Source organism: Epinephelus fuscoguttatus, linkage group LG5, assembly GCF_011397635.1.
Source record: "Epinephelus fuscoguttatus linkage group LG5, E.fuscoguttatus.final_Chr_v1".
NCBI lineage: Eukaryota > Metazoa > Chordata > Actinopteri > Perciformes > Serranidae > Epinephelus > Epinephelus fuscoguttatus.
Genome location: NC_064756.1, coordinates 4,212,058 through 4,238,359, shown reverse-complemented (window position 1 = coordinate 4,238,359; position 26,302 = coordinate 4,212,058). Strand labels below are relative to the sequence as shown.

At 42.6% G+C, this 26,302-nt stretch overlaps 1 protein-coding gene and 1 long non-coding RNA gene across 4 annotated transcripts in view; one reads left to right on the top strand and one right to left on the bottom strand.

Moving 5' to 3' along the window:
• LOC125889201 (uncharacterized) overlaps positions 1-335 on the bottom strand; it is a 409,754-nt gene extending 409,419 nt beyond the window's left edge. Inside the window, exon 1 of the long non-coding RNA XR_007449420.1 lies at positions 30-335. This is a non-coding gene — a long non-coding RNA (uncharacterized LOC125889201). The remainder of the gene's footprint in view (positions 1-29) is intronic.
• Positions 1-26,302, top strand: part of LOC125889152 (chloride channel protein 2-like) — a 228,301-nt gene that overhangs the window by 133,084 nt on the left and 68,915 nt on the right. For all 3 annotated transcript variants that reach the window (XM_049576902.1, XM_049576901.1, XM_049576900.1), the window contains exons 9-12: positions 1,113-1,197; positions 4,586-4,687; positions 4,878-4,962; positions 9,466-9,621. In XM_049576902.1, the coding sequence (XP_049432859.1) occupies positions 1,113-1,197; positions 4,586-4,687; positions 4,878-4,962; positions 9,466-9,621 (428 nt within the window). The remainder of the gene's footprint in view (positions 1-1,112; positions 1,198-4,585; positions 4,688-4,877; positions 4,963-9,465; positions 9,622-26,302) is intronic.

The window sequence follows — 26,302 nt, the reverse complement described above, 5'->3', positions numbered from 1 at the left end:
ACAGAGAAATACAAACCGTACTAATGAACCTTCATTAATATAGGCCTATATTTTATCTCCAAGTGCACGTCACACACTGAGCGAGCCGCCTGTTAATGACGCTGTGGGCTAATGGGCATGTAGCTACTTCCATGTTTCAGATGATACGTCATGTTTGTAGTCGACCAATGAAGATGAGTTTACATATCACCTTGGGTTCGTCCTTCACCTTCTCTTCACCTGCCCGACATGTTATTAACTAGCCTGTGGAATAACCGCAGGTACCAGCCCTGGAAATTAACCTGACTCCTGTCTGACTGCTGAGCGTGGACACTTCCTGTGTCTGTCCTTTCAAATTAAAGTCACACATGGCTCACTCATATAGGTTTGGATTTATTTTGACAAGATGCAGCTCCTGATGGGAGTTTTACTTTTGTTTGTTCATTTGTTTTCTGCGACTAAGCGACCAGTGAAATCTTCCTGAACCCCCCATTACAGCAATTTTGATTTGCAAAAAACTAATAGAAAACAGACACAGATCATTGTGGCATTGATTCATTTAAGAAAGACATTTAAACTTAATTTAAACTTACATTTTTAAAGTCACTAACATGAGTGAAACGCAAAGATCTTAATGATAAAAATAAGGCTGACGAAGGCGTCATTTATCAGATGTACTCTGCTCTCACTTAGCAAAAAACTAGGCCTTTCCAGCAGCAGGCAAATCAAAGATGGAAATGTGTTCCTACTAGAGTTGAATACTAAGTTCCCATTCCCAGAAGCAGCTTATTAAAGTCTCAGCCAATCACGTGGCCCCAGGATTTCCTCTTCCTTGTTAGCCCAAGTTTTTGACAACTGTGTCTCCCACCTTCTGTTTACAAGACTGTGCTCTGGCTAGGTTAGTTTAGAAGTTGTGGTTAGCACCTCCACAATGAGCTGAACTTTTTGTTTACTTCCCACTTGTTACCTCCCATTAGGGACAAAAGTTTGACTGCCGAAACACTTGTACAGTGCACTGCATCCGATTGCAGGAGCCTAGACCTTGTCTTGGACCTCGTCTTATGGTTTGGGTGATTGTTTTGGCAGTGAGCTGTTCTCTTTCCTGACTCTGGCTGTACCTGTTCTCTCTCCAGAGACCATCACAGCCCTTTTTAAAACCCGTTTCCGGCTAGACTTCCCCTTCGACCTCCAGGAGCTTCCTGCTTTCGCCGTCATTGGGTGAGTCTTTACTGGTGATTGGACCATGTATGATTTTACAAATAGGTATTGGCAGATGTTGGAAATAAATTTGCTAAAAAATAAATATGCTAAGTTAGAATTTATAAGCTCTCTAAAAACAATCTACTAAGAGAAAGTGGTGCAAAATTACTTTTGTCAACAGATCCTGAGACGAACAAAGGTTTGGTTCGCCATCAAACTCCACAAAAACTTCAAATAAATTCAGACCCTGAGTCATTGTTCTGCGTATCTGGCTGTACTGACAGGTATTCCCATTTACCGCGACTACAGCACAGATTCAGATATTATTCAGGAGCTGCACTCACTGTGGCTTGTGAAGGTGTTACTTCAGGGAAGCCTGCAGGAGTCACCTAACATGGATAATTCAGCCGGCAACAGTTGCTAGCACACTGAGGGATGTCTTATTTTATCCTGTCTTAGCCTGAGGGCTCCGTCGTGGCTGTGAATGAGACCAGGAGCTCCTGGAAAGAAGCTGGTGCAGAGATGGGAGGATTGCTCCCTCGCTCTTGCGTAACACTGCGTAGGCCCCCGAAAAGAAGAAAATCCCTTTCTTCATTTCTCTCTGGGCTTCTGTTCTTTATCTGTTGCCTTTTCTGAGGTGTGAACACACGTTGTTGCATCAGTGACTACAGTACATTTAACACTGCTTCCAGAGAAGGCCGCAGAGTGCTTAGCCCCAGTTTTACACTGTGCTCTAGTGTGTGCTCTGTGTGTGTGTGTGTGAGGAGGGGACAGTGTGCCGGTGCATCCGTGTAGTTTCCATCTTCCCCTGCTAATAGCTGTCAAGCGAGGAAAGTCGGTCAGTGTCTCAGTCAACTAGGCCACAAAGAGTTTGCGCTGTGCTACATGCTGCCAAGGGCACGTCTTTGAAGAGACACACACTACTCTACTTACTGTTTGCACCTTCAGGCTTTGAAGTGAGAATCACTGAGACACAAGGAGACCTAAATACGTCCCGTGAAAACATGCAAATACATGCAGTGTAGTGATTATATAAGTGTATGTGTTAATACATATTTAGCGAAAGGTGTGAGGACCATTTAATGACAGCCGATATTGGTATCAGCCAATAGGCTTTAAAATGAACTCTTAGAATTGGCCAACATTTTTATTTTGCACAATGAATGAATATTACACACACTGAAGAGCATTGTACTTCATGTCTCCATCTGCTGGTGAGCCGTCACGATAAGAGTATGCTACTCCACCTTTTGCTGGCAAACTTATTTATTTTTACTTTTAGGTTGTTGGGGTTTTTTTGTTTGTTTTTGTTTTTTTTTTTTAATTTAACAAGGACAGTGCACAGCTGCTTAGCTGCGCCAGAGTAAGCTATGAGGTAATTTTCATCTGTAGTCCCTGGGCAGGAAACAGAGAATAATTTCTCTGCTAAATGAAAGTGTACTGTTACGTCAATCAATACAATAGCCCCTCCCTCTCTGGGATGGGAGTGAGATACTGCCCCAAGCAAGGGAGTTCAAGTATCTCGTGGTCTTGTTCACGAGTGAGGGTAGAATAGAGCGTGAGATGGATCAGCAGTGTGGCACGGCGTCTGCAGTGATGTGGGCGCTGTGCCAGACCATCGTGGTGAAGAGGGAGCTGAGCCAGAAGGCAAAGCTTTCGATTTACTGGTCCATCTACGTCCCACCTGTCGCCCATGGTCATGAGCTCTTTGTAGTGACCAAACGAACGTGGATACAAGCGGCTGAAAAGAGTTCCCTCTGTAGGGTGTCTGGGCTCAGCCTTAGAGATAGAGTGAGGAGCTCGGAGTAGAGCCGCTGCTCCTTCGCGTCTAAAGGGGTCAGTTGAGATGGCTCAGGCATCTGATCAGGATCCTCCTGGGCGCCTCCTGTTAGAGGTGTTCCAGGTACGTCCCACTGGTAGGAGGCCCCGGGGCAGACCCAGAACACACTGGAGGGATTTTATCTGGCCTGGGAACACCTCGGGGTCCCCTCGGAGGAGCTGGAAAGTGCTGCTGGGAAGAGGGACATCTGAGGTGCTTTGCTCAGCCTGCTGCCCCTACGACCCGGCCCCAGATAAGCAGTTCAGAATGGAGGGATGGAGAATAGCATGAGACCATCAGCAGCAGTGTGTATCTTATTGCCTTTTTTATGTTTGTGCATTTGTCCTTGCTCAAATGCTATTAGAGTATGAGATGCAGTACAAACGAAACAGGGACACTCGTAGTCAAAACTCCACAGGGTACCTTCAAGCATAAGGTTTGTAATATTCTGTACTTCTGTTTAGTGTCAACAAATCTCATGAAAAGACCAAAACAACTAAAGTATTCATCGGTCCCTCATACCCTCAACTGTCTGGCACTCTCAGCCCTGAGCCCACTGGATCACACTGAAGATGTAAATCTGAACAAATGGGTGTGAAATATGTAGTAATCATTATCTGGTGTTTTGTAACACACCCTGCAGTTCTTCAGTCTGTCTGAGACACCTTCACCTGATCATACCCCTAACCCTGCCTGACCTCACGTAGCACCCTAACCCTCAGTCTAATCTGTACCAGAACCCACCAGGGTTTGGTACGTTGGTACATTTGGTCCCTTTCAGGGTGCAACTACAAAGAACACATGCAGTGTTTTCCTCGGCTGCACCACAGGGGCAAAGACTCCCTCATCATCCTGTTCATTATTTATTCAGAGGTATTTGACGGAATTAATAATGCAGCAAGATAAATTTATAAGCATTAGGTTGTCTGCGTAGCTGTCTGAGTCTATTCTTTCTGCCCCTACCTCTCGCTCCTTTCTTTCCCTCTTACTGTCACAAAGAGGACTCCCACTGAGCTTTTAAATGCATGCTTATGTAAACCTCTTCTTGTGCTTTGACTCCCCCACACATCCCCGTTTCACTGTGTGCTCGCTCCCTCACACTCCCTCTGTTGTAATTCCCTCTTCATTTTTCATCTCCAGTATGTTTCCCCTTTAATGTTTGTCTTTGTTTCTCTCTGCTGTTTATTTTCTGCATCTTCAGCTTACTGTATCCCTCCTACATGTTTTGTAAATGTTCTTTTTCCTCCCTTTAATTTACATAACAGTATGTCTCACACAGTGTGTGGATTGTATCAACTATGAATATGATTCAGCTGCATCACTTGCACCTACAGTGCCGTACAGTATCACTGACATCCACCTCCAGTGTAGTAATTGCTATAGTATAATGGTTGCCAAATGCGCTGGGAAAGAGATGTGATCATTGATGCTTTGGTTTCTTTAAGCTTGCACTAATTTGTTTTATCCAGTTTCAATTTGATTGCACAGAATTCATTTTTATACCAAGTAGGAAAATGTCTCCAACTCTCATCCTCTGAATGTGTGTGTGTGTGTGTGTGTGTGTTTGTGTGTGTTCTCTTGCTGCAGTATTGCCAGTGGTTTCGGCGGGGCCTTGTTCGTCTACCTGAACCGACTGATCGTTCAGTTCATCAGGAAACAGAAGGCCATCAACAGATTCCTCATGAAAAAGTGAGTCTAACTAATCGTAGAAAGTAACTAAGTACTTTACTCAAGCACCATTCTGTGGTACGTTTTACTGTCATACATTTGCTTGTGTGCTGTAGTTATTTAAGATTATAAGATGTGACTGTTTTTTCTTATTTTTCTCTCTCTTTAATTCTCTGCCTGTCCTCTCCCTCTTCTTCATTCTCTCTCTCAGGCGGCTGCTGTATCCAGCGCTGGTCACTTTACTTGTTTCCACTCTAACATTTCCCCCCGGCTTTGGACAGTTTATGGCTGGGAAGGTAGGTTCTGCACACCCACTCAGCACATGCTATTATTTTTTTATACACGCTGCACTGCAGCCATTACTGTAAATCAAAACTGTGGATGGAAGGTTGTGGCATTATGGGCTTGTCGAGCATATACTATATCTGTAATGTATTCAGCCTGCACCAAAACACAGTGGGCCCTACCTAGAGCCCAGCTCAGACCAAAGATTCACAACGAGACAAAACCGTTTTAGGAAGTTGCAGAGAAAAGTTGCAGCAGTGTGAAGTGGCCGGTCTGAGCTCGACTCAAGCCGGCTGATGGTGTCACCTGACACTCAGGTGGTCAAATCACAGGCAGCTGGTTTGAAAGCACGTCACCTGTTTCTACAATCAGTTGGCTTGTAGTGAAGTCCACTGGTCAAGTCAAAATGACCACAGACGACATATTTGCTGCAGTAGGTGCTCCATCCCCACTCAGCCCTCTGTTTCTGTCGTAACCATGTGCCGGTGTCAGATGGTGATGCGCTGCTGCTACTCACTGTCTGTGTGTATGGACACAGTCCATCTGATGCTCGTTTTGTTTCTGTTTTTCACCGGTTCATCACTACTACAAACTGTCACTATCCTTATTCAGATTTTAAGAAGCTACAAATTATATTGAGCCACAAATAAGTCTGAAAAGCTGCAAACAGAGTGGAGTTAGAGAGCTGTTGCATGGAGATGATACACCATCTCATCAAGTTGCATTGGTGTGAGCGGGCAGGTTTTAACAATGTTGCAGAACGGCACATTGCAAGTAGTTGGATGTTTCAACTCATCTCATTCTGAATCTCTGGTCTGAACTGGGCTTAAGATCCTGCACAAAGTGGCGCACAGTGCAATTGTCATCGCTAGTTTCAGACCGATGCAGTTGTCATTTTCATAGCCAGCAAATGAACTTCTGCTCATCTGTGCACCCATGGGCGTGTGGACCTAAAATGATGTCTGGTTAGGTGCATTGTTGGCACGTTGCTGTTTAGGCAGCAGAAAGCGATCGTGCCACTAACCAACAAAATCCTGGTCCAAAATCATAATGACGCAGTGTTTTCCTGCTTTTTAAGGGGTGCATTATTCAGATGGTGAGGTGTACCAGAGCATTGCAGGGTCCATTTTTGAAAACCTGCACCTGCCTATACCCATAAAGCTCAGTGCCAGAACTGACCCGTTACCCGTCACTAACATTAAGCTTGGTTCTCCGTTCTTGAATTACAAATCCAGCAGGGGAGACGTTTCTTTCACTGGCTGCACTCCATGCTGAAAACATTCAATCCTTTGCTGCGTGTCGTCCCCCCTCTCTCCCCCTTTCACACTTATGTTGTGTGTACAGCAAATACGAGTTTGAATGCGAGAATATTTTGTGTTGACTTGTTTCATACATGCAAATAAGTGATGTGATACGCTTGTGAAACCGCTGAATTCGTCGGTACGTCCTCTGCGTCATACATCCCCGGAGGATCTCAATGCTGATTGGGTATCGCAGTGTGAAATGGTTGCTGATGTCCAGATTTTTCAACTGTCGTGAGAAAGTATATGACGAGAAATCAGCTACTTGCTTAATTCATGCTGCTTAATTCGCATATTTTGCATCATCGCATCGCATCCATCACGCCACCCAGCAGGAATTCATATCTAATCGCATCTTTGCATTGGCTTTATACAGTATGTAATTCACTTGCGCAAATTGTCTCGTGCCCAGTGTAAACACAACATCAGACTTTCCCATCTGTCAAAGGCAAAAAGCAAAAAAAAGATCTTTAAAAAAAAGAAACGAACCATTCATGTGAACTTTACACATCAAATGACCTCATCCAATTTGTCTCATGTCCTGATTTTGTACAATGAAGCTGATGTCATCAGCACCTCCAGTCATGATTAACATTTCCTCTATGATATACCGCCCTGGTCGTGGTCTTCATGTAGCCTGATGGAGCAGCTGTGTAATTGAAGCACTTTAGATCATTATATTGTTTCATAACAGCCTGTGTAATGTTCAGGTGTGTGTGTGTGTGTGTGTGTGTGTGTGTGTGTGTGTGTGTGTGTGTGTGTGTGTGTGATTGTTTTTAATGATCACAGCTCAGGTTACAACGTGTGTTTATGTGCATCGTCTGTGTGCACGGTAAGCTCAGATGAGAGTCCTGTACTTTTGCTCCTGAGATGACTCATATGTGTGTGTGTGTGTGTGTGTGTGTCTGTGTGTTCTCTCCAATTTCACCCTCTTCATCTGTCTAATTATCAGAATTAGAAAAGGAATATTCTCTGCATCCTCGGGCACACACACACACACAATCACACACACACGCACGCACACACACACACACGCCGCTGTCTCTGTGTTGGTTCCTAATGAGCGGGTGAGTCAGGCTTCTGAGGCTCTAAATCTGCCTACAATGACCCTCTCCTCTCAAAGCCCATCTCCCCGGAGCGCACTCACTCAGAATTCTGTATCTTAAATCCCTCTGTCTTGCTCTCGTACTCCTCAGTCATCATTTCTCTGGCAGGGGGTGACATTATCACCACCAGTGTCTCTGGCTATCCGGGCTTTTAAACTGTGACAGATAATTTGTCGCCTTACACTCCCTGCCTGCTATCTTAAATCTTCAGTGACGTCTTTTAAGACACTTCCAGCGCACCATCTCTCCGGTCTGTCACGCTGTACACTTTGAAGTATTTTTATTTCTGAGTCAAAATATATACATTTACATCTCGATTTGGATGCAGAGAATGTTTTGATGCTATTTAGGCTCAGAGGAAAGGTGAACATCCGACATCAAGTAACATTTTAGTGTCTTCTCAAAAGCAAATCTGTCAGAGTGGTAGCAATGAGTGCATATCAACAGGCAGCTACACACACAGAACATGAGAGAATAGCACATAATAACCACAAGCCGGCTGGATAGAGCAATGACATGATGGTAGAGCACCTTTCTGAGCGTACAGTATTTGCACATGAATTTATAGTAATGGTGGGCCATTAGGCAGCTCTAATGCCTGTTAGATTACAGTGTTTTACAATAGATTTGGGTCAGTTTTCCAATGAGTGGGTTCGTCACGTGATGCCATTGGGTCGGAAAATTCATTTTGGACCCAATAGTGTTGGTACCCGATAGTGTTGGTATATAAATATATCCACTGATTTACAGATGTCTATCTGTGGATATATTTATATACCAACACTATCGGGTTGGATCCACTTGGTCCAATAACATTTGGAAAATGTAGAAGAGCTGCAGGGTTAAATAATTTTATTACTGTTTTTTGGCCTCTAGCACCACTGAGGAGCTTTTATAGGAATGAATGCAGGCCCACCTCCAACACTGTATCCAGGTGTCTTTATACATCCATTCGTTACCCACTGATTTGTCGACTGCCATTTTGAAGCACCGAGTTTGGCATTTTGGCCCATCTCCATCTTGGATTTTTTTAATTGACCATATTTGGACAATGGGGTGGAGCTGTGAAAGAGTGAGCAGTGGATCTAACCAACACATTCTCACTCCGACCTCGTCACATATCGACGTTTGCTCATGGACTTTTCCACGTCGACATATGACATACAATGTACCCTGGGTGTGTTGGTTGTTGACGTTCTGGGACGCCGTGTCAACTTCAGCCTGTTACATTTCAAAATAAATGTCCATTTTTACAGAAAACGAGCAGTTTGCATATAGTCTCATTCAAAATAAAAGCACCTTGTCGGTACAACAACGCAGATTGACGTTTTGTTCCTTCAGCAACAAATGTACGTAATTGGGTTTAGGAAAAAGAACCAGGTCTGGCTTTACATTCTTACGGGAAGTGAATACCGGCCTCCTGAAAGTTGGAGGTTGTTGGACCCATCCATCACCTCTTCCGCCCACTCTATAGTTGTTGTCCAACCACATTTCCCCCTGACACCACTGGGCGCCGTTAAACAATAACAGCAACCAGCCAAGTTGCCAATGTGGAAGGACAGTTTTTTCATTGGTGTCTGAAGTCACTGACCAACGCCGGTACTTTAGAGTGAGATTAGATCGCTCTGACTTATAGACGGTGGTGCCACCACTTCGCAGACAGCCACTTATACTGTCACTCAAAGTGGCCACATTCTCAATAATACGTAACTTTAAGGTTTAATAAAACTTTAAGAGACTACATATGTACAAATGCACCCCCTGCACAGTTTTCTTGAGCTTAGAAAATAGCTACAGAGACCAAAATCATTTTTGTACTAGGCTGTAAAAATGTTTATTTCTGCTGTAAAGTTGGACATTTCAACATGGGGGTCTATGGGGACTGACTCGCTTCTGGAGCCTCAAGTGGCCATTAGAGGAACTGCAGTTTTGACACTTTTATGCTGGCTTCAGTTTTCAGCTCTGGAGGTTGCTGCTTGCCCTCAGCCCACTGGAAATTACACCCTCAGCCAAAGCATTTGTTAGATACTGTAACAGTTGTCACAAGGTCACATTTAGTCCACCTGTGTTTGCATATGTTGATGATGTCACTTCCTGTGGCCTCTAGCTGACCCAGAAGGAGTCTCTGGTGACATTACTGGACAACCGGACGTGGGCCAAACAAGGCATCGCTGAGGAGTTTGACTACATCGGACACTCTCAAGCCTGGAAACACCCGCAGGTCAACGTCTTCGTCACCCTGGTCCTCTTCATCGTCATGAAGGTAGGAGAGAAAACCGAATGTCCTGATAACTCTTTGCATGACAATCAGTCTATCACCTTTAATCTTTATCTTCCACGTCATCAAATACATTTCTCACTTCCCTCTGGTTAGTTTCCTTCTTTAATTTCACCTCTGTACATTTGATGTCATTGTGTGCTGGTACAGTATGTGAAGTCCACTCGTACAGTACGCTGCGGGTGGCCACAGTGGCATTACAGATAAAGGAAGGTCACGAGGAGATTGTGACTTGAACATGAAGGTATTATAAATGGGAGGGTTTTGACCTTTTTTATTCAATACTGGGCCTGATTCCCTAATGGGAAAGTGTTGGAAGCGAGCCCATCTCCACTTGTCACTGGTAAAGAACAAAGAGAGACCATGTTGAAAAAATGTCTCTCCCTCACTGTGTTATAAAGTTATGTTCCCGGGAGGCCATTTAAAGTTTGGGTCCACTTTGATGTCATATTGTAGAGTCAAAGAGCCGATGGGATCCACAGGAACAGAGCAGATCTTTGATACCTCAGTCACTTGATGTTAGATGTCATTGTGAGTGATCGAAGCTCAGCCCGCCTGTTTGATAATGAAGGTCAAATAAAAGGTGTTGAATAAAAGGAACTGAATCCATCCTGTAGACAATACGGTTCTTATGAGGACGGTATCATGTGACACATACATTTAACACAATCTCCTAGTTAAACCTTTCTGCGTAGATAATGCATGGATATCTTAAGTATAATAAGATAAAGTAAAAGTTCTGCATTGGCCCCAAGTAACCTGTGAAAATAAGGTATAAAAGTAGGGGAGAATCCATACAGCAAAGTATCGCGATATTTTTTACAATAAATGTTCTTAACAGAGCTTTTTCCAACAAAAAACATGGGATCATTTATGTGTTTAATAATGCTGTAAATGTCAATAAATCTGAGGTCAGATAGACCAGTGGTTCCCAACTGGTCCAGCCCCGGGGTCCAGATTTCTCCTTAGTCATTAGTTCAAGGTCCACACAGATTAATACATTCAGCGTCATACTTGCGTTTGGCCATGTTGTACAACTAGTTTACCGTCTCCCTCAATTAGCTGTCTGTTAGTCACTCATTCTGTGCCGGAAATTCATGTATTCATTCATTCCTTCATTTTCCGTAACCGTTTATCCTGTTAGGGGTCACAGGGGGGCTGGAGCCTATCCCAGCTGATACTGGGCGGGGTTCACCCTGGACAGGTCACCAGACTATCACAGGGCTGACACATAGAGACAGACAACCATTCACACTCACATTCACACCTACGGACAATTTTAGCCCTTTTTAGATAGGAGTTGTGCAAATTTGCAGGAAAGCCCAATCAGTGTTTTTTCAGCATTGGCAGTATAAAAACAAAATCGGGGAGTGCAGCAAAATGCCGCCTACCTACTTTTGTTTATATAGAATGTGGCTTTTTAGGGGCAACGGGGGGCGTGAGCAAGTAATCATCGTCAATCGTCATCTGACGGTTAATGGCCTCTTCGTTTGCGAGGACAAGGAGGGTGCGCAATTCCTTGTCTCCCCAGTTGCTCATCTTTACAGTGTCTGTCAGGTTTGTGTTTCCCTCTTGCTACTAGCTGCTCGCTAATTCCTGCTATCAGCTGTTTCCTGTTTGTCCACCGCCAGTGGGTCGCACGTGCGGCGTCATCAACAGCTCCTCCCACAAGTCATCAACAGCTCCTCCCACAAGTCATCAACAGCTCCTCCCGTTGCGGAAGGCTGCCTCGTTCATTTTAAACCAAAAAGGTTCCACCAATATATCTACCCCACGAGGCAGAAAATTGGGCACCTCAGATCAACTCGCCAGTCCGGCTCTGTGTGTCTAAATGCTCACAGCTTGCCGGCAAAACGGCCCGACATTCGCGGAAAATCTGGCAGTGTAAAAGGGGCTATAGAGTCACCAATTAACCTGCATGTCTTTGGACTGTGGGAGGAAGCTGGAGTACCTGGAGAAAACCCACGCTGACACGGGGAGAACATGCAGACTCTGCACAGAAGGCCATCATCCCCCCACCCGGGGTTCGAACCCGGAAAGCGACAATGCTAACCACTGAACCACTGTGCTACCGGAATTTCACTGCCCTTAAAAATGAAGTGTGTTTCTTACAAACTTGACATGTTTGCAAGTCATTTGGGGACCATCCTGAATGGACCCACGACCCACCAGTGGAGAGCCACTGAATTAGACAGCAAAAGACAACAGTATAAAATCTCAGCTAATGTCCGTTTTGGCTGAGTAAATAGCACAAGGGGAATTGGGAAATGCAGTTCACAAATCAGTTTCTTTCTCAACTTCCCCAGGCCTCGGTGGAGGAAAAAAAACAGTCACTGTTATATGAGGTGTTGGACCCAAGCTGCTGCACCTTTGGCCTGAGGGGGAAAGAACAAGCTGAACAGTTACTGTATATGTTTCCGTGTATATAAAATCTTGCCACCCATCGTCCTGTTTCTCCTCTGGTCTCAGAGGCCAAACAGAAGTTTGGGAGCTCAGATGAACTCAGCTCTCCTGCTGCTGTTCAGGGCTGCTGGAGGAGAATGCTGCTCGTGTTGTGATTAGATTGGCTTTTTTATGTAACCTTTACTTATTTGTGCTGCGCTGTTCAGCTGAAATGAAATGTCCTCTCCGAATACAAAAAACAGAGGTTGTAAATCTCCTCTCACTGCATCAAGAGCTGCGTCTGTGAGTGTGTGGGGCTGTGAACTTCATACGAGTAAAGCACGCTGAGAGAGCCCTGGAAAAGTGCGAGTGGGTGCAGAAGAGAATGAAGCTGGGTCATGTGGTCATGTGCTCGTGTGTGTGTGTGTGTGTGTGTGTGTGTGTGTGTGTGTGTGTGTATACATGGCCAGTTTGCTGCAGTTAAAGGTTAGAGAAAGCATTTTGAAATCTGGTTTTCTAAACTGAGGCTGTTACTGTACTTGACATTAACACAACACTCATAAGCACTGTGGTTTTGTCAACTAAAGGTACACAAAACTTGAGGCTAAAAAGGTTTGTCATTGATGCTGCTCTGTTCTGTTCCTGGGGGGTCTTTGCTGCTGCTCTCCCTGCCTTAGGCTTTCCATGTAGGCGCATGGAAGGGTAGGGGGGTTACTCTCTCTGCCTCAAGCTTTCCTCGTATGTTCATGGAAGGACAGAGAGGTGTGCTCTCTCTCTGTCTGCCTTAGGCTTTCCGTGTAGGCACGTGGAAGGGCAGGGGAGTTTGTTCTCTCAGCCACAAGCTTTCCTCATATGCGCGTGGAAGGGCAGTGAGGTTTGTTCTCTCTCTGCCTTAGGCTTTCTGCGCAGGCCAGTGGAAAGCCCCAGAACAGAGCCATACCACCAAATATAATACTGCAAATGGAAATTATGTTTTCGTTGACTGAAGTGTTCCTGACTAAATTAGTAAGGAGGATAGGTCGGAGCAGGAGGAGGGTTACGTATTCTTTTTGCTGAAGAGAGCGTAACCAAGTTTTTGTAAGTAAAAATTTACGTTTAAATTTAAAAATTAAATTTGTTGGGTTGAAAAAATACTTTTAACAATTTTATTCTAATTTAATTTTGTCAATTTATAATTCCACCTCTGTTCTGCAATTTAATGGCTATGTGAAAATTATTATTCCATTAAGATATTAAGGTCTAAATTGGAGCACACCAACTGATACTGAAAATTTTGAACTGTGTGGACCTTGAACTGATGAGTAAGGAGAAACTTGGACCGTGTCTGGACCAGTTGGGAACCATGGCTTTAACACTAATTTGAAGCATTTCCTCTTACCTCTTAATGTAACACATGGCTACTTCCAAGCAAATTACACATTTTTCTTTCTAAAGCTGCTGTGCATGTATTTTTTATTTATTTATTTATGTATTTATTTATTTATTGTGATTACACATTCATTCCAATAGAAAATTTTTGTTTAAAGAAAAATGAGACAGTCCTGGTGGTGCATGTGTTACTTTCCAGTGTGCATTTGCAGTTTATTTTTTTCATTCTACCTCTAGTTGTGGCAGTTATTTGTAAAATCCTGCCCACAGAGATTTAAACATAACTGGATTAATTGATCAGCAAAAACAACTGTACGACATGCCTTTTTTTATGCCAAAAATAATTAGAGTGAATGCATAAAGATAAAGCAGTTAAATAACTCTGCTGTAGATAGCCACGAATAACTTTGGCAAGAAGCAGTGTCCACAGTTAAGTCGAGCAGAACTACAGCCAGGCAACCTTCACTGCAAACTGTGGTGTTAAACACAGTGAAACGAGTATCCAACACTGACCAGAAGCTCCGGTGTCAAAGTTATGTAAGCACAGAACTGATGGTGTGACAGTCTGTTCTGCAGTAATGGCAGAAACTGACTCACTGTCTCTTTGTCATTGTTCCTGAGCGGTACAATAGAGAACGTCTCTCTCAGCCTTTTGTCTGTCACGTATTGCAAAAAAATGACTGTCGAAAACCAGTATTGATTGCTTTATAAAGCCAAGTTCACAGAATCCACTCTTCTTATTGGAACTTAGCTGTCTCCTTTTTCAGTTCTTTGTGTGTGTGTGTGTGTGTGTGTCTATCTGCCTGCTGTCCTTTAATGAAATGGTCTGATGGCTTTCAGCGTCATTCCTCTCAGTGTGACGTCTAACCTCTGCGTGTGTGTGTGTTCGTTTCCATCGTCTGCGGATGTATAGGGTAACAAAAGACGAATGCAGGGTTTCCAGAATGTGACATGGAGGTGAGGTGTGTACAGTCGAAGGACAAAAACACACACACACTTTTTTAACTTTAATCACCCACCTGCACAAATGTTATCGAGCTGCTCTCAGCATCTATCTGTGGGCATGCACTGACTCACGTCCTCTCTCTCTCTTACACACACACAGACACACACACACACACACACACACACACACAGCATTCAAAGTGAGGCTGTAATGGTTCTGTCTAATTACAGCCTTTGGTTTTTCCTGGATTCAGCATGGTGATTTTCAAAGGGGAGATTGCTCTCTCCCTCTCCTTCTTGGTAATGAATGGTTCTTTTATTCGACATGGCAGCCATCTTGTCTTGTTGCTCCTTTTCATGCCCAAACTTCAGGAAGACTCTCGTTCCAGCTGCTAAACTTTTGTAAGTAAGGTGCATGGAAAGAGTCTAGTGCCAGGAAGTCTACATTGGCAGGTCAGCAAATTAAAATTCTATAAATACTTTAATTACACGTGTTTTGGTGCAGTACGGAACAAAGTATGTGCAAGTAAGTAAGTGAGAAGCCTGAGATGTTGCTCTTAACGTTCACTGCAGCTGTTGTGAAGAAGACGAGTGTTAGCCGGGGTGCTACAGAGGAAGTTTCTGTGTGTTTGTAACTTTTCAGCACACCTAGAAACACACACACACACACACACACACACACAAACCTGCAAACTAATTTGGCATGCTTTGTAGTTAAATGCTATTTTTAGTGGTGTGCAATTATGTACATCAACAGCTCTGGGTGAAGATTGCGTTTATTAATACAGGTGTGTTTCTGCGTCCTACAGCCTGAGCGAGTCCTCTGTTCTCTGTCAGTGTGTCGGTGTGAGTGTGTGCGTGTGCATCAGAGTGACAGAGAGCTGGCGGGACTGTAATTGGAGTGGGAATAGAAGCAGGGCCCCTGAGGGTCCCCTGAGGCCCCCAGGCGATAGACTGTCCTCTCAATGTGACACACACACACAAGCATAGAGGGCTCCCAGATGACTGACAAATTAAATCGACTATAAATGTCCTGGATACTGCGTCATAACTGATACCCTTGACCTGAGTATCCTTCACTTCTCCCTCCAATACCTCACTTCTGCTCTCCTGTTTTTGTTTTCTCTCACAGTTCTTTTTAGCCTCTTGTTCACCTTAGTCATTTAGCCTTCAACTAAAACATTAAAATATGACGAACAACAATAAATCAAGACGAATCAAGACCCAGGGGGGAAGAGGTGCAGTAATAGGTGTTAAGCCGTGCAGTACAGGCTTTGACCGATGAGTTATAGAACTCTATTAGCCATGTCTTTGTATGGAAGTCAATAACAGATTACTTTTTTAAAGGCAACTGACCATTGGCTAAACCCCTGAAGTAGGGGGCTGTATCAAAGGAGAACACCACCTTAATTAAGAGTTCCACATCTGATTTCCATGGCCGAGGAAAATTCAATTAGTGTGTGGGAACACAAGCTACTCTCTCTCAAAGCCAGAAACCAGAGTCTCAGACCTGTGATGTCATCAGGTATAAAGCCCAGAGCTGCTACGATGAATGGGAAACTGAATTTGTGAACCCACACTCAGTTTTCTTTTTTCCACCTAAATGAACTTTATTCTACTGTAGTGCTCCCAGTTTGGAAACAGAAGATCTTGTTTGGATTTGGGAGAGCATTGTTAATGTTTGCTAAAATGGATTGTCTGAGATCATAGTAATACCATGTTTGAATTTTGAAAATTGCCGTAGTTCCCCTTTAAGAGCAATATTCCATATCAACCTGGTAGAGCTGTAGTCTCCTGGTCGGCTAGTCGATTATTTGGTCGCTATGCTCTCGTCCGACCAAATTCTCATGGGTCGAATAATCGCCGTGTTACTTTCATCAACAGCTTTCCAGGATTAATCCATTACACAACAGTGTAAGTTAAGAAGTGGTTACTCAAAGTAGGGTGGGCATGAGGGGTGGTGGATGGGATTAACAACCTCTGACTTTCACCTGTTCGCTTCCAGTGTGGTTGTAAAGCCAAACCCTGTTCTTTGTTCCCAAACCCAACCATGTGCTTTTGCTGTTGAATGACAAAAAAACATCAATTTGCGGTGTTGTACCGAGACAACAAATTACTCTCTGTGTCTCACCTCTTCTCAGTTGGCAAAATGGACAGTTGCTGGATAGAAATAAGAATTGTCTGCCTCTGTGTGGAATCAACGACCCTCTGTTTAAAATAGGGATGCACCGAATATTTGGTAACCGAATATATTCGGCCGAAATATTGCAAAAAAACACACATTCGGTATTCGGTGGAATAAGTGAAAAGCAAGGCCGAATAATAGCGGCGTGTTTTGATAACGCAATCAAACAGCTTGAGTAAAATGTCAGCAGTGTGGCGTTATTTTACTCCGTCGGTCACTGCACTCGCATTTGCGACTAAAAATAGTTTTGTGCGAGCAAAATAAATCATTCAGCACGCTGTGTGAGTACAGATTTCAACCAGCAGCGAATCCCACCGGTTGAGGGTTGAACGGGGGTCACAGACACAGACAGGAATGTATTCCTGTCAAATACGACGGCCATAGTGCTCCACGGCGCAAGATAACGGCTTACCAGCGACGGAGAAGTCCGGCTCCAATAATGTCCTCTTCTTGGTGTCATGACTGCCCAAAAGTACCTGGACAGCCGAGCCATGGCAGCACACAGGTATGTGACGTGTCAGAGGAGAAACTAGCCACTCACATTTCTCCCTTTGTGGCAGGTAACGGTCCACAAACCTCACCGCACTTTAGGGACTGTTCTTTACTTATGGAGGGACTGTTCTTTACTTGTCAGGGGAGGAGGGTGGCTGGTTGATTTTTATTTTATTTATTTATTTTATTTTGATCCCCCCTATGTTCATCACTTATTGATGCTGTTTTTGAAGTATGAATAAGTCAATAAGTAATTTATTCCATTGAAATATCATTGATGTATTATAGAAAAGTGATTTATCTTTTTATAAATGACAAAAGGCACATCTGCCTCATTTTTGCTGTGGTATCCTGATACTACTCAGAACCGCGATACTTTCATTGGTATCGTACCGTGGGTCCCAGTTTTGGTACCTTGACAACACTAATCTGGAGGGTTCATCTGCAAAAACTAATGAAAAACTAAACAACGGTATTCAGTATTCAGTATTCAGTATTCAGTACTCGGTATTCGGCCAAGCGTTTAATTTTATTTGGCTTAGGCTTCGGCCACAAATTTTCATTTTGGTGCACCCCTAGTTTAAAACATAACCACCATTAATCATGATGGTGAATCTGCAGCCATTGTCACTGTAAACTGCACATGCTTTGTGACTCTCATGGTTCAACATGTATTAACAGTGATAAGGGGAGTGGGCCGAGATTATTATTATTATTGTTGTTGTCTAAAATGATATCCTTAGTCTTCCAGCCTCTGGCCTAATACTCGCACTGAGCGATTAAAAAATTTGAATTAAACAGATGATAAGACGTGCTCACACGTCCTTCAGTAAATCTGAAGAAATTCAAGTTGAGGATGTCCCATCGGTAATCAGTGCAGTATTGATCAATTATATGATAAGTCTGTAATTAATATAACTCTACCATATCTATTAGTTATCTGTTTGCTTTAATGAAAGGCCAGTGTTCACCTGAACTAAACCTGCAGCTCGAGGCCTGACAGTTTGTTTCCTCCCTCAGTGTTACAGCAGGAGCAGGTGCTGCAGGTCAGTCGTACAGACGCTCATTTCTTTACATATTAGAATTATAACCTCAAGTGTATACAGCTGTGTGGAAATTGCAATGAAAGACAAATGTATTTGCCTTAATTTAAATTATACAGAAATATCATAAAGCCAAGGCTACTTTGCATTCATGTAGTTCTCAATGGTCTTTCACTGAGGGTTAAACTGTTTCCTGTTGTCTTTCAAACGTTCTGCTCAAGAGTCAGAACCTCTGAGGAGTCGCAGAGGGAAGCTCGTCTTTGTCTGGTACATGTCTAATGAATTTATGTTGTTTTTATTTGGTTTAATGAGTGGATGGTGTAAAAGTATTTCTGGTGTACATTAGTCCGTGCAGCATGCTGATTACATATACAGGCAACACAGCCCAACAGAATAAGTCAAAGCTGTGAAAGGATGTTGTTTTTGTCAGTGTCTGACGCTTGAAGTTACTGATCAAGAGCCGGTTTTGGCGACTTAGGAGTGAGACTGGGTTGACCATAAGCTGAGGACAAACTGCCAGTTCAATGCGCATCAAGTGCCACCCCAAGCACACACTGGACGCGTTGCGCTGCAGCTCATCAGCAGCTGACCAGACAAAGTTATTACTACTTTTACTGAAAGATCTGTCTTCCACCTCTGTATCAGCTTAAAATAATGTGTGGACACCCACTAATTAAAGTTCATTTCTCACCTGGAGAGCCGATCTCCAGAGCTGTGACTCGCCAGGAAGTCCTGTCTTTTTGGCCATTGTCTTTATAATGATGGGATTGTGAGCCGACTGTTGAAGATGAAATAAGGGCATTGGAATGGTATCACACTCGAACCTCCGCAGTCTTACATTTTAATGAAACAACCAATCAGACATGTAGATGCAGCATTTTGTTTTTCATACTCCACTGGTTTTTCTCACCTCTCAAAGTCGGCCTTGATTGGCTGTTTTTGGTCTCTGTTCAGAGTCAGTCACTAGCTGTCGGACAAAATGGAGACTTGTACAAACATGAGTCATAATACCCAACAGTCTTTAATAATAAAAGAGTCTGGACTGGTTTGTAAGGAAAGAATATGCTGATATGTCTGTTGTGACCACCACAAACTTGCACAGCTGAACACTGGCAATAATTAAAGTTTAAAAACTAAAAGTTGTGTGCTGTCTTCAGCCCTGGGCATGAAAAACAAAATATCCTCAACAGCAACAGAATTAGCAGCTTTATCCTTAATAATAAATGTGTGATTTTCTCCAGTGAAATTCATGACACCTGTTGTATGAGTCATTTACTGACAGACTGCCACCGGGACAAACACTTGTCGAACTATGTAATTTTAATGCCTGACTCTGAATGAAGTTTAAATGTACCAAAATCTACTTAAATTAGACTAAAACCAGCTACTTTATTAGGTACAACTGCTTTAAAACTTGGTGTCACAGATTCAACAAGGTGCTGGAAACACTCCTCAGAGATGTTGGTCCATATTGACATGATGACATCACACACTTGCTGCACATCCATGATGAGAATCTCCCGTTCCAGCACATCCCAAAGGTGCTCTATTGGACTGAGATCTGGTGACTGTGGAGGCCATTGGAGTACAGTGAACTCATTGTCATGTTTGAGATGATGTGAGCTTTGTGACATGGTGCGTTATCCTGCTGGAAGTAGCCATCAGAAGATGGGTACACTGTGGTCATAAAGGGATGGACACGCTCAGCAACAATACTCAGGTAGGCTGTGGTGTTTAAACCATGCTCAGTTGGTGCTAAGAAAATCTCCCCCACACCATTACACCAGCAGCAGCAGCAGCAGCAGCCTGAAGCGTTGATACAAGGCAGGATGGATCCATGCTTCCATCTGAATGTGGTTTTTCCAATCTTCTATTGTCCAGTTTTGGTGAGAAAACCCGTGTGAATTGTAGCCTCAGTTTCCTGTTGTTAGCTGACAGGAGTGGCACCTGGTGTGGTCTTCTGCTGCTGTAGCCCATCTGCTTCAAGGTTGGACAAGGTGTTGTTGCTTCAGAGATGCTCTTCTGCACACCTTGGTTGGAACCAGTGCTTATTTGACTTCCTGTTGCCTTTCTATCATCTTGAACCAGTCTGGCCATTCTCCTCTGACCTCTGGCATCAACAAGGCATTTTGGCTCACTGGATATTTTCTCTTTTTGGGACCATCCTCTGTAAACCCTAGAGATGGTTGTGCTGAAAATCCCAGTAAATACTCAGAGCAGCCCGTCTGGCACCAACAACCATGCCACGTTCAGAGTCACTTCAATCACCTTTCTTCATCATTCTGATGGTCTGTTTGAACTTCAGCAGCTCGTCTTCATCATGACTACATGACTAATGCTGTCACATGATTGGCTAATGTGTTAATGAGCAGTTGAACAGGTGTACCTAATAAAATGGTGAGTTCTCTCACTCCAAGTATTTTTGGCGAGCAAACACATTACTAATGTCAAATCATGAAGTCTGACTCACATATATTGACGGAGTTTAATACATTTTTTCTTCTAAAATAGTTTAGCCCTGAAGCAGCTCTATAACTTATAAGTCTCATTAAATCCACTGTCAAAATCCATGTGGTTCATTAAGTAATTTTTAATTGGATTTTAATGTAGAAGGTTTTCACGTTTCACTTCCGTCACTTTTCTCCTCTCCTTTTACTTTCACCTTTTCTTAAGCACCACCAGTGTTTTAAACCAACAACCCAATCAATCCTTTGCTTGCTTCTGTTGCCTGAAGGCTTCTGCTTCCTGTGATGGTTTATCAAAGACCCCCCTCAGTTTGAGGTCGGAGATCCTCATAAATTTTGATGGTCATGCACTACCTCAGTGAGATGTACACTTAGGTTACATTCGATTAGATTACATGAAACATTAATGATACCTCGGGGGAAAGTGAGTCATAGGTGCTTCAAAGAATTGGATGTCGTAATAGCTACTGTAAGAGGACATAGCAATAGAGCAAATAAAGGGTGTATAGAAATATGTCCGGAAATGCTACTCTCAATTATAGGATCATGCTATATCAGAGAAAACGGCTCAATCTATATATAATGTTCTTTATATGTATTATCACGGTGCTGGAGGAGCTGAATCAAGGATACAATTACACATTTTCCATCCATGTCTTTATGACAGCTGCAGTATAATGTGTAAAAGTGGATGATTTGATGGGATAGCGTTGGCCTATCAGTTTATTTGCTTCATATCCAAATACAGTATGAATGATTTCCAAGATAGTACAATGATAATACAATGTAAAATACAATACAGTTTGGACTGACCTAAACTTTGATTCAAACTGCTAAAATGACATGATTTGGGTACCTCAGCAATACAAAAGACATACAGCATGAATGGAGAGGCTACATGCTCACTGTTTTGATATTGATATTTATTTATTTTTAGACATGTAAATAAAGACATGAAAGTATTTACAGATAATGAAAAGCATAATGTAGATGCAGATTGTCAGTCAATAGTTAGTCTAAAAGGAGATATAAACGTATTAAACCCCGCCCATTCTTCTGAAGTCATTGAGTAAAAACAAACAGACATCTTCCTCATGGAGATAAACCTTTACCTTAGGCTTTTCTAAATATACAGTTTTTATTACCATTTAACTTTGTCGCACAAAAATAACCGACATAAATCTGTTATACTAATTACAAAATGTCTATCTTACAAAATAGAAACCTGTATTGGTGTGTAATATAAATATATAAATGTTCCATTACTTACAAATATAAACCAGTGTAAATGTATGAAAGATATACTGCCAATTATTTTTTCTCTACAAAAATAAATATAGATATTAATATTACATATTTACGTATTTATTTATTATTTATTTTATTTTATTTTTATTTCTTTAACAGGGACAGTGCACAGCTACTTAGCTACACCGGAGTTAGCTATAAGCTAATTTTCATCTGTAGTGCCTGTGCAGGAAACAGAGAATAATTTATCTGCTAAAAGACACTATTATATAAAGAAAAACACAGTTACTTATTCATGACACAACAGCTTCAGCAACAACAATACAAATACAACTATATATCTTAATCAACTTGTCCCACTTTCTTTTTATATTTTCATAAATGAATATATAAAATATGAATGTATGTTTTTTCCAGTATAAATATATATGTCACAAATAATTAACAGACAAATAAAAAATATATAAGTAGAGAAACTAAGCAGTAAACCTTTTGAACAGCTGGTGAATTTCAAACCCCTTCTTCAACCCTGTGCCTGCTGAATATCATGTTTTTATACCTTATTTTAAATTGATAAATTAAAAAAAGTAAGGAAAAACATAAAGTAATGTGCAGTTAGATATATATAAAGTAGAATAGAAGGAGAATATTGGTAGACTTAATTTCTAAAGCCTAATCCGTGCCTAAAATGCAACACAAAGTTCACCACATATATTTATAGTTTGAATCTGTGTGTTTATGAGAGGGTCATTAGGGCTTTTGGTTTATTCAGCTGCTAATACTTGGAATTAAACATTTCAGCAGTGTGTTATGGATCCAAATTTCCAGCCAGAGGCGGTTGTGTTAAGTGGCTATTAGTCCGTCTCCTTGGCAACTAGAGCCACCTGGAGGAGGGCCTATGGGCAACTGTAAATTCACAGACAGTCATCACACCAGTCTGGTTGCTATGGTTAAGGTCCTACGAGGGCAGTGAAGGGACTGCAGCCAGCAACCTGTCACACTCACCTGTGTGCCAGTGTGTGTGTGTGTGTGTGTGTGTGTGAGAGTCTTTTCTTGTGTTATTATGTAAACACGCAGCTGGTTCAGATTACAGTTCTTTACATTCAGTGACGCTGATGGAAAGGCGTCTGTAAGGATCCTTTTCCTCCCGTCTGTGTTGGGTAAGAACATCATGGTCTCAGATTACTGAACACCCAGGGATATAGCTTGACCTTAAAATGCTTTTAATTGGAACATTTTCAAATTCTGGTAAAGACCCAAAATGACCAAACAATAAAGAGGAGAAAACTGAGCTGTGCCTGCCAGTGGGGTTAGGAGGGATTTGAGGAGAGACACAGAGGAAGAGATGTGAGACAAAAATACAGCATGAGGTGAAATTAACAGGTGTATGCATGTGTCCTAAACAACCAGGAAAGTTTGTTATCGTAATTTGGCCCATAAATCGACTCCAGACTGTACAGACTCTCAGCTGCCAGGCTTTTAACTCCAGTTTCAGTCTCTCTACACTGGCTCCCAGTATGTTTTAGAATAGATTTTAATATTTAACTGATTACTTCTGAGGCTCCTCATGGTCTCTCTCCCAGCTTTAACTCTGACCTCTTAGTACTGTACTCACCAGGACGTACTTCGAGGTCCTCGGGCAGCAGAGGTCTTTTGTGTGTTCCAGAGGCTCAGTTGAAAACTAAAAGTGACAGAGCATTTACTGTGATCTCTTTTAAGTGTCTTGTTAAGACATACTTTTATCCGAGAGCTTTTCCTGATTTTACTTGAGTTTTAAGGTCATTTAAACTCTTTTGTTTCCTCAGTTTTTATACACCGAAGTGTTTTTATCAGACCTTTCAAAAGTTGTAACTCTGTTTTTAAAAGCACTTTATAAATAAAGATTATTATTATTGTTATATAATTACGAGGAAGAGAATTCCAGAGTGTCCGGCAGCGATAGATAAAGCTCTGTCCCCGTAACACTTAGTCCTGGATCTTGGGACAGACAGAAGTCTTTGGTCAGACGATCTCAGTTCTCTCACAGTGTAATACGGGGAGAGGAGCTCTGTGATGTCAGAGGGGGCGAGGCTGTTTAACACTTTGTAGTGTTGCCGTTACATCAGACCAAATATTACAGCTTAAAAAGGTGTGTAAAAGTGGAAAGGGAGTCAATATAGGGAATGTCGTGGGGATGAGAGTTCCAGAGGCGGGGGGCAGAACGGCTGAAGGCTCTAGAGCCCATGGTAGTCCAGCGGGCAGATTGTGATCTGAGTTGCAGAAGAGGATCTAAGACTGTGGGAGGGTGTGTAGATATGAAGGAGTTTAGACAGGTAGGAAGGGGCGTGGTTATGGAAGGCCTTAAAGGTGAGAAGCAGAACGTATTTAACAGGAAGCCAGTGAAACTGCTGGAGAACAGGAGTGATATGATCTATGGAGGAGGTTCTAGTGATGAATTCTGGACCAGCTGGAGTTTATGATGAGGGGGAGGACAGAACTGCAATAATCAACATGAGATGTAACCAAAGACTGAACAAGGATAGCAGCGCTCTGAGGTGTACATGATGGGTGAAGATGATTAATATTTCGTAGATGAAAGTATTCAGACCAAGTAGCATTATTGATGTGAGCCTCAGAGGACAATGTGCTGTCCAGGCAATAATTGAGGCAGGTGGAAATAAAGGTGAGGACGACTTTCTCCAGGTCAGAAGTACAGAGAATTGATCGGAGTCTGGAGATGCTGTGCAGCTGCATGCAACTTAATTTCAATACTTGATTGATTTGTTTGTAAAACTTCAATTCTGAATCAAATATGACTCCAAGATATTTAACATGTGATTTAACAGAGGGGGCCAAGATGAGGAGAAATAATGCTGAGAAAAAGTGCTGTGGTGCGAATTAATAACTTCAGGTCAGTCAGGACCACTTTAGTCAAAGAAAACTTTATTTCCATCTGCAGTATTATATTTGGCGGTATGGCTCTGTTCTGGGGCCTCTCTGCCCTTCCACACGCCTACATGGAAAGTCTAAGGCAGGGAGAGCAGCAGCAAAGACCCCCAGGAACAGAACAGAGCAGCATCAATGACAAACAGAAATGACACTGATAAGTCAGACACAGCATGAAAAGGAGGAGCTGGGGTGGAGGCAGGTTGCAAAGCAGCTTGCAGAGGAAGCAGCAACAGTAGGCAGGCCAGAGCAGTTTAAATAGGGCACCTGAATGAGATCTGCCAATTGGTTGCATAGAAAGAAATCATGTGATCTATCAGCTGACTCCCTTCATCAATTGAGCTATTTGAGATCAGCTGATGTAGCTGGGATGTGAGCTGAGCTTGGCATCATGTCCTGCCTGAACTAAGGCTATACTTAATTTTTGCTCTGATTGAGCTGAAGAAAAGTTGCAGCCATCCAGCATTTGAAAAAACAAAACAGCATGAGATAATTTACAATTTGATTTTGTGACAAATTTTCACATTTGCTGCCTTTAAGTCGTCTTATTTGATGAACAGCCTCAAATTATGGAGAAATGGCTGCTGCAGAGCGACGACATGTCATTCTCAGTTAGACAAAAAAAACAGATGTCTAAACAGTTAATGCCTTATAACAGAAAGCATGACTACATATGAGCAATTATTGGGTTTTTTTAGTGCAACTTTCCTAAAATAATTTATCCTGTTGACAGTTTACTCTATTTCTTTGAGCAATTATATGATTCAGCAGCTGTCACATCGAGTTTCAGGAGCCCTATAAAAATGATTTTTGCACACATTTTATATGGCCGCTATTACACTCTGCTATGATCTACTGTACTTCAGAGCCCTCAGTGAACAGTTCAGATGACAGCTGCTCTCCGTTACTGTGGCATTCATGGCCAGCAGTAAATTTACAACTAGATTAAATTGCATTGTTCTCTGCTCAGTGTGGTTTTTAAAATTGTATGACGATCTGTCCCAATGCTACACAGGGACACACACACACTCACACACACACTCACACACTCCACAGAGTTCGTGGCCTCTGTAATAAAGTTAAGCCTATGTTATGAGCTCTCAGATCCGTTAAACCTTTCTAGCTCTTATTAGTTTTACTGGGCAAGTGGAAGAGATAGAATAAGAAAGGAAGAGATGAAGATGAAGACGATCCAAGAGAAGAATTACTCCTGTGACTGTACTATTTTCCTGTGAGGCCTATTTTGTGCATTCAACTGGTTGTGTGTCTGTTACTCTCTGGCGCCCGGCCGCGTTCAGCTCTGATTCTCGTCACTGAGTCAGTGTCATGATGTGTGCGTGGGCGTGTGTGAACACCTACGCACGTATGCATGTGTACTTGCAGTGCAGGGTGTGAAAACGGCGGCGGTGTAGGGTTACAGAAGGAGATCCATTACTTCACCATGGCAGCCGGCCTTAATTACAGCTAACTATAGACAGAGCGGAGGGAGCGGAGAAGAGAGAGGGAGAGAGAACGGGAGGCAGGGAGGGATGGAGAGAGAGAGAGAGAGACGGTGCAATGAGTGTAATTAAAAAGTCTATTTGAAACCATGGGATTATTACAGTGATGAGGTT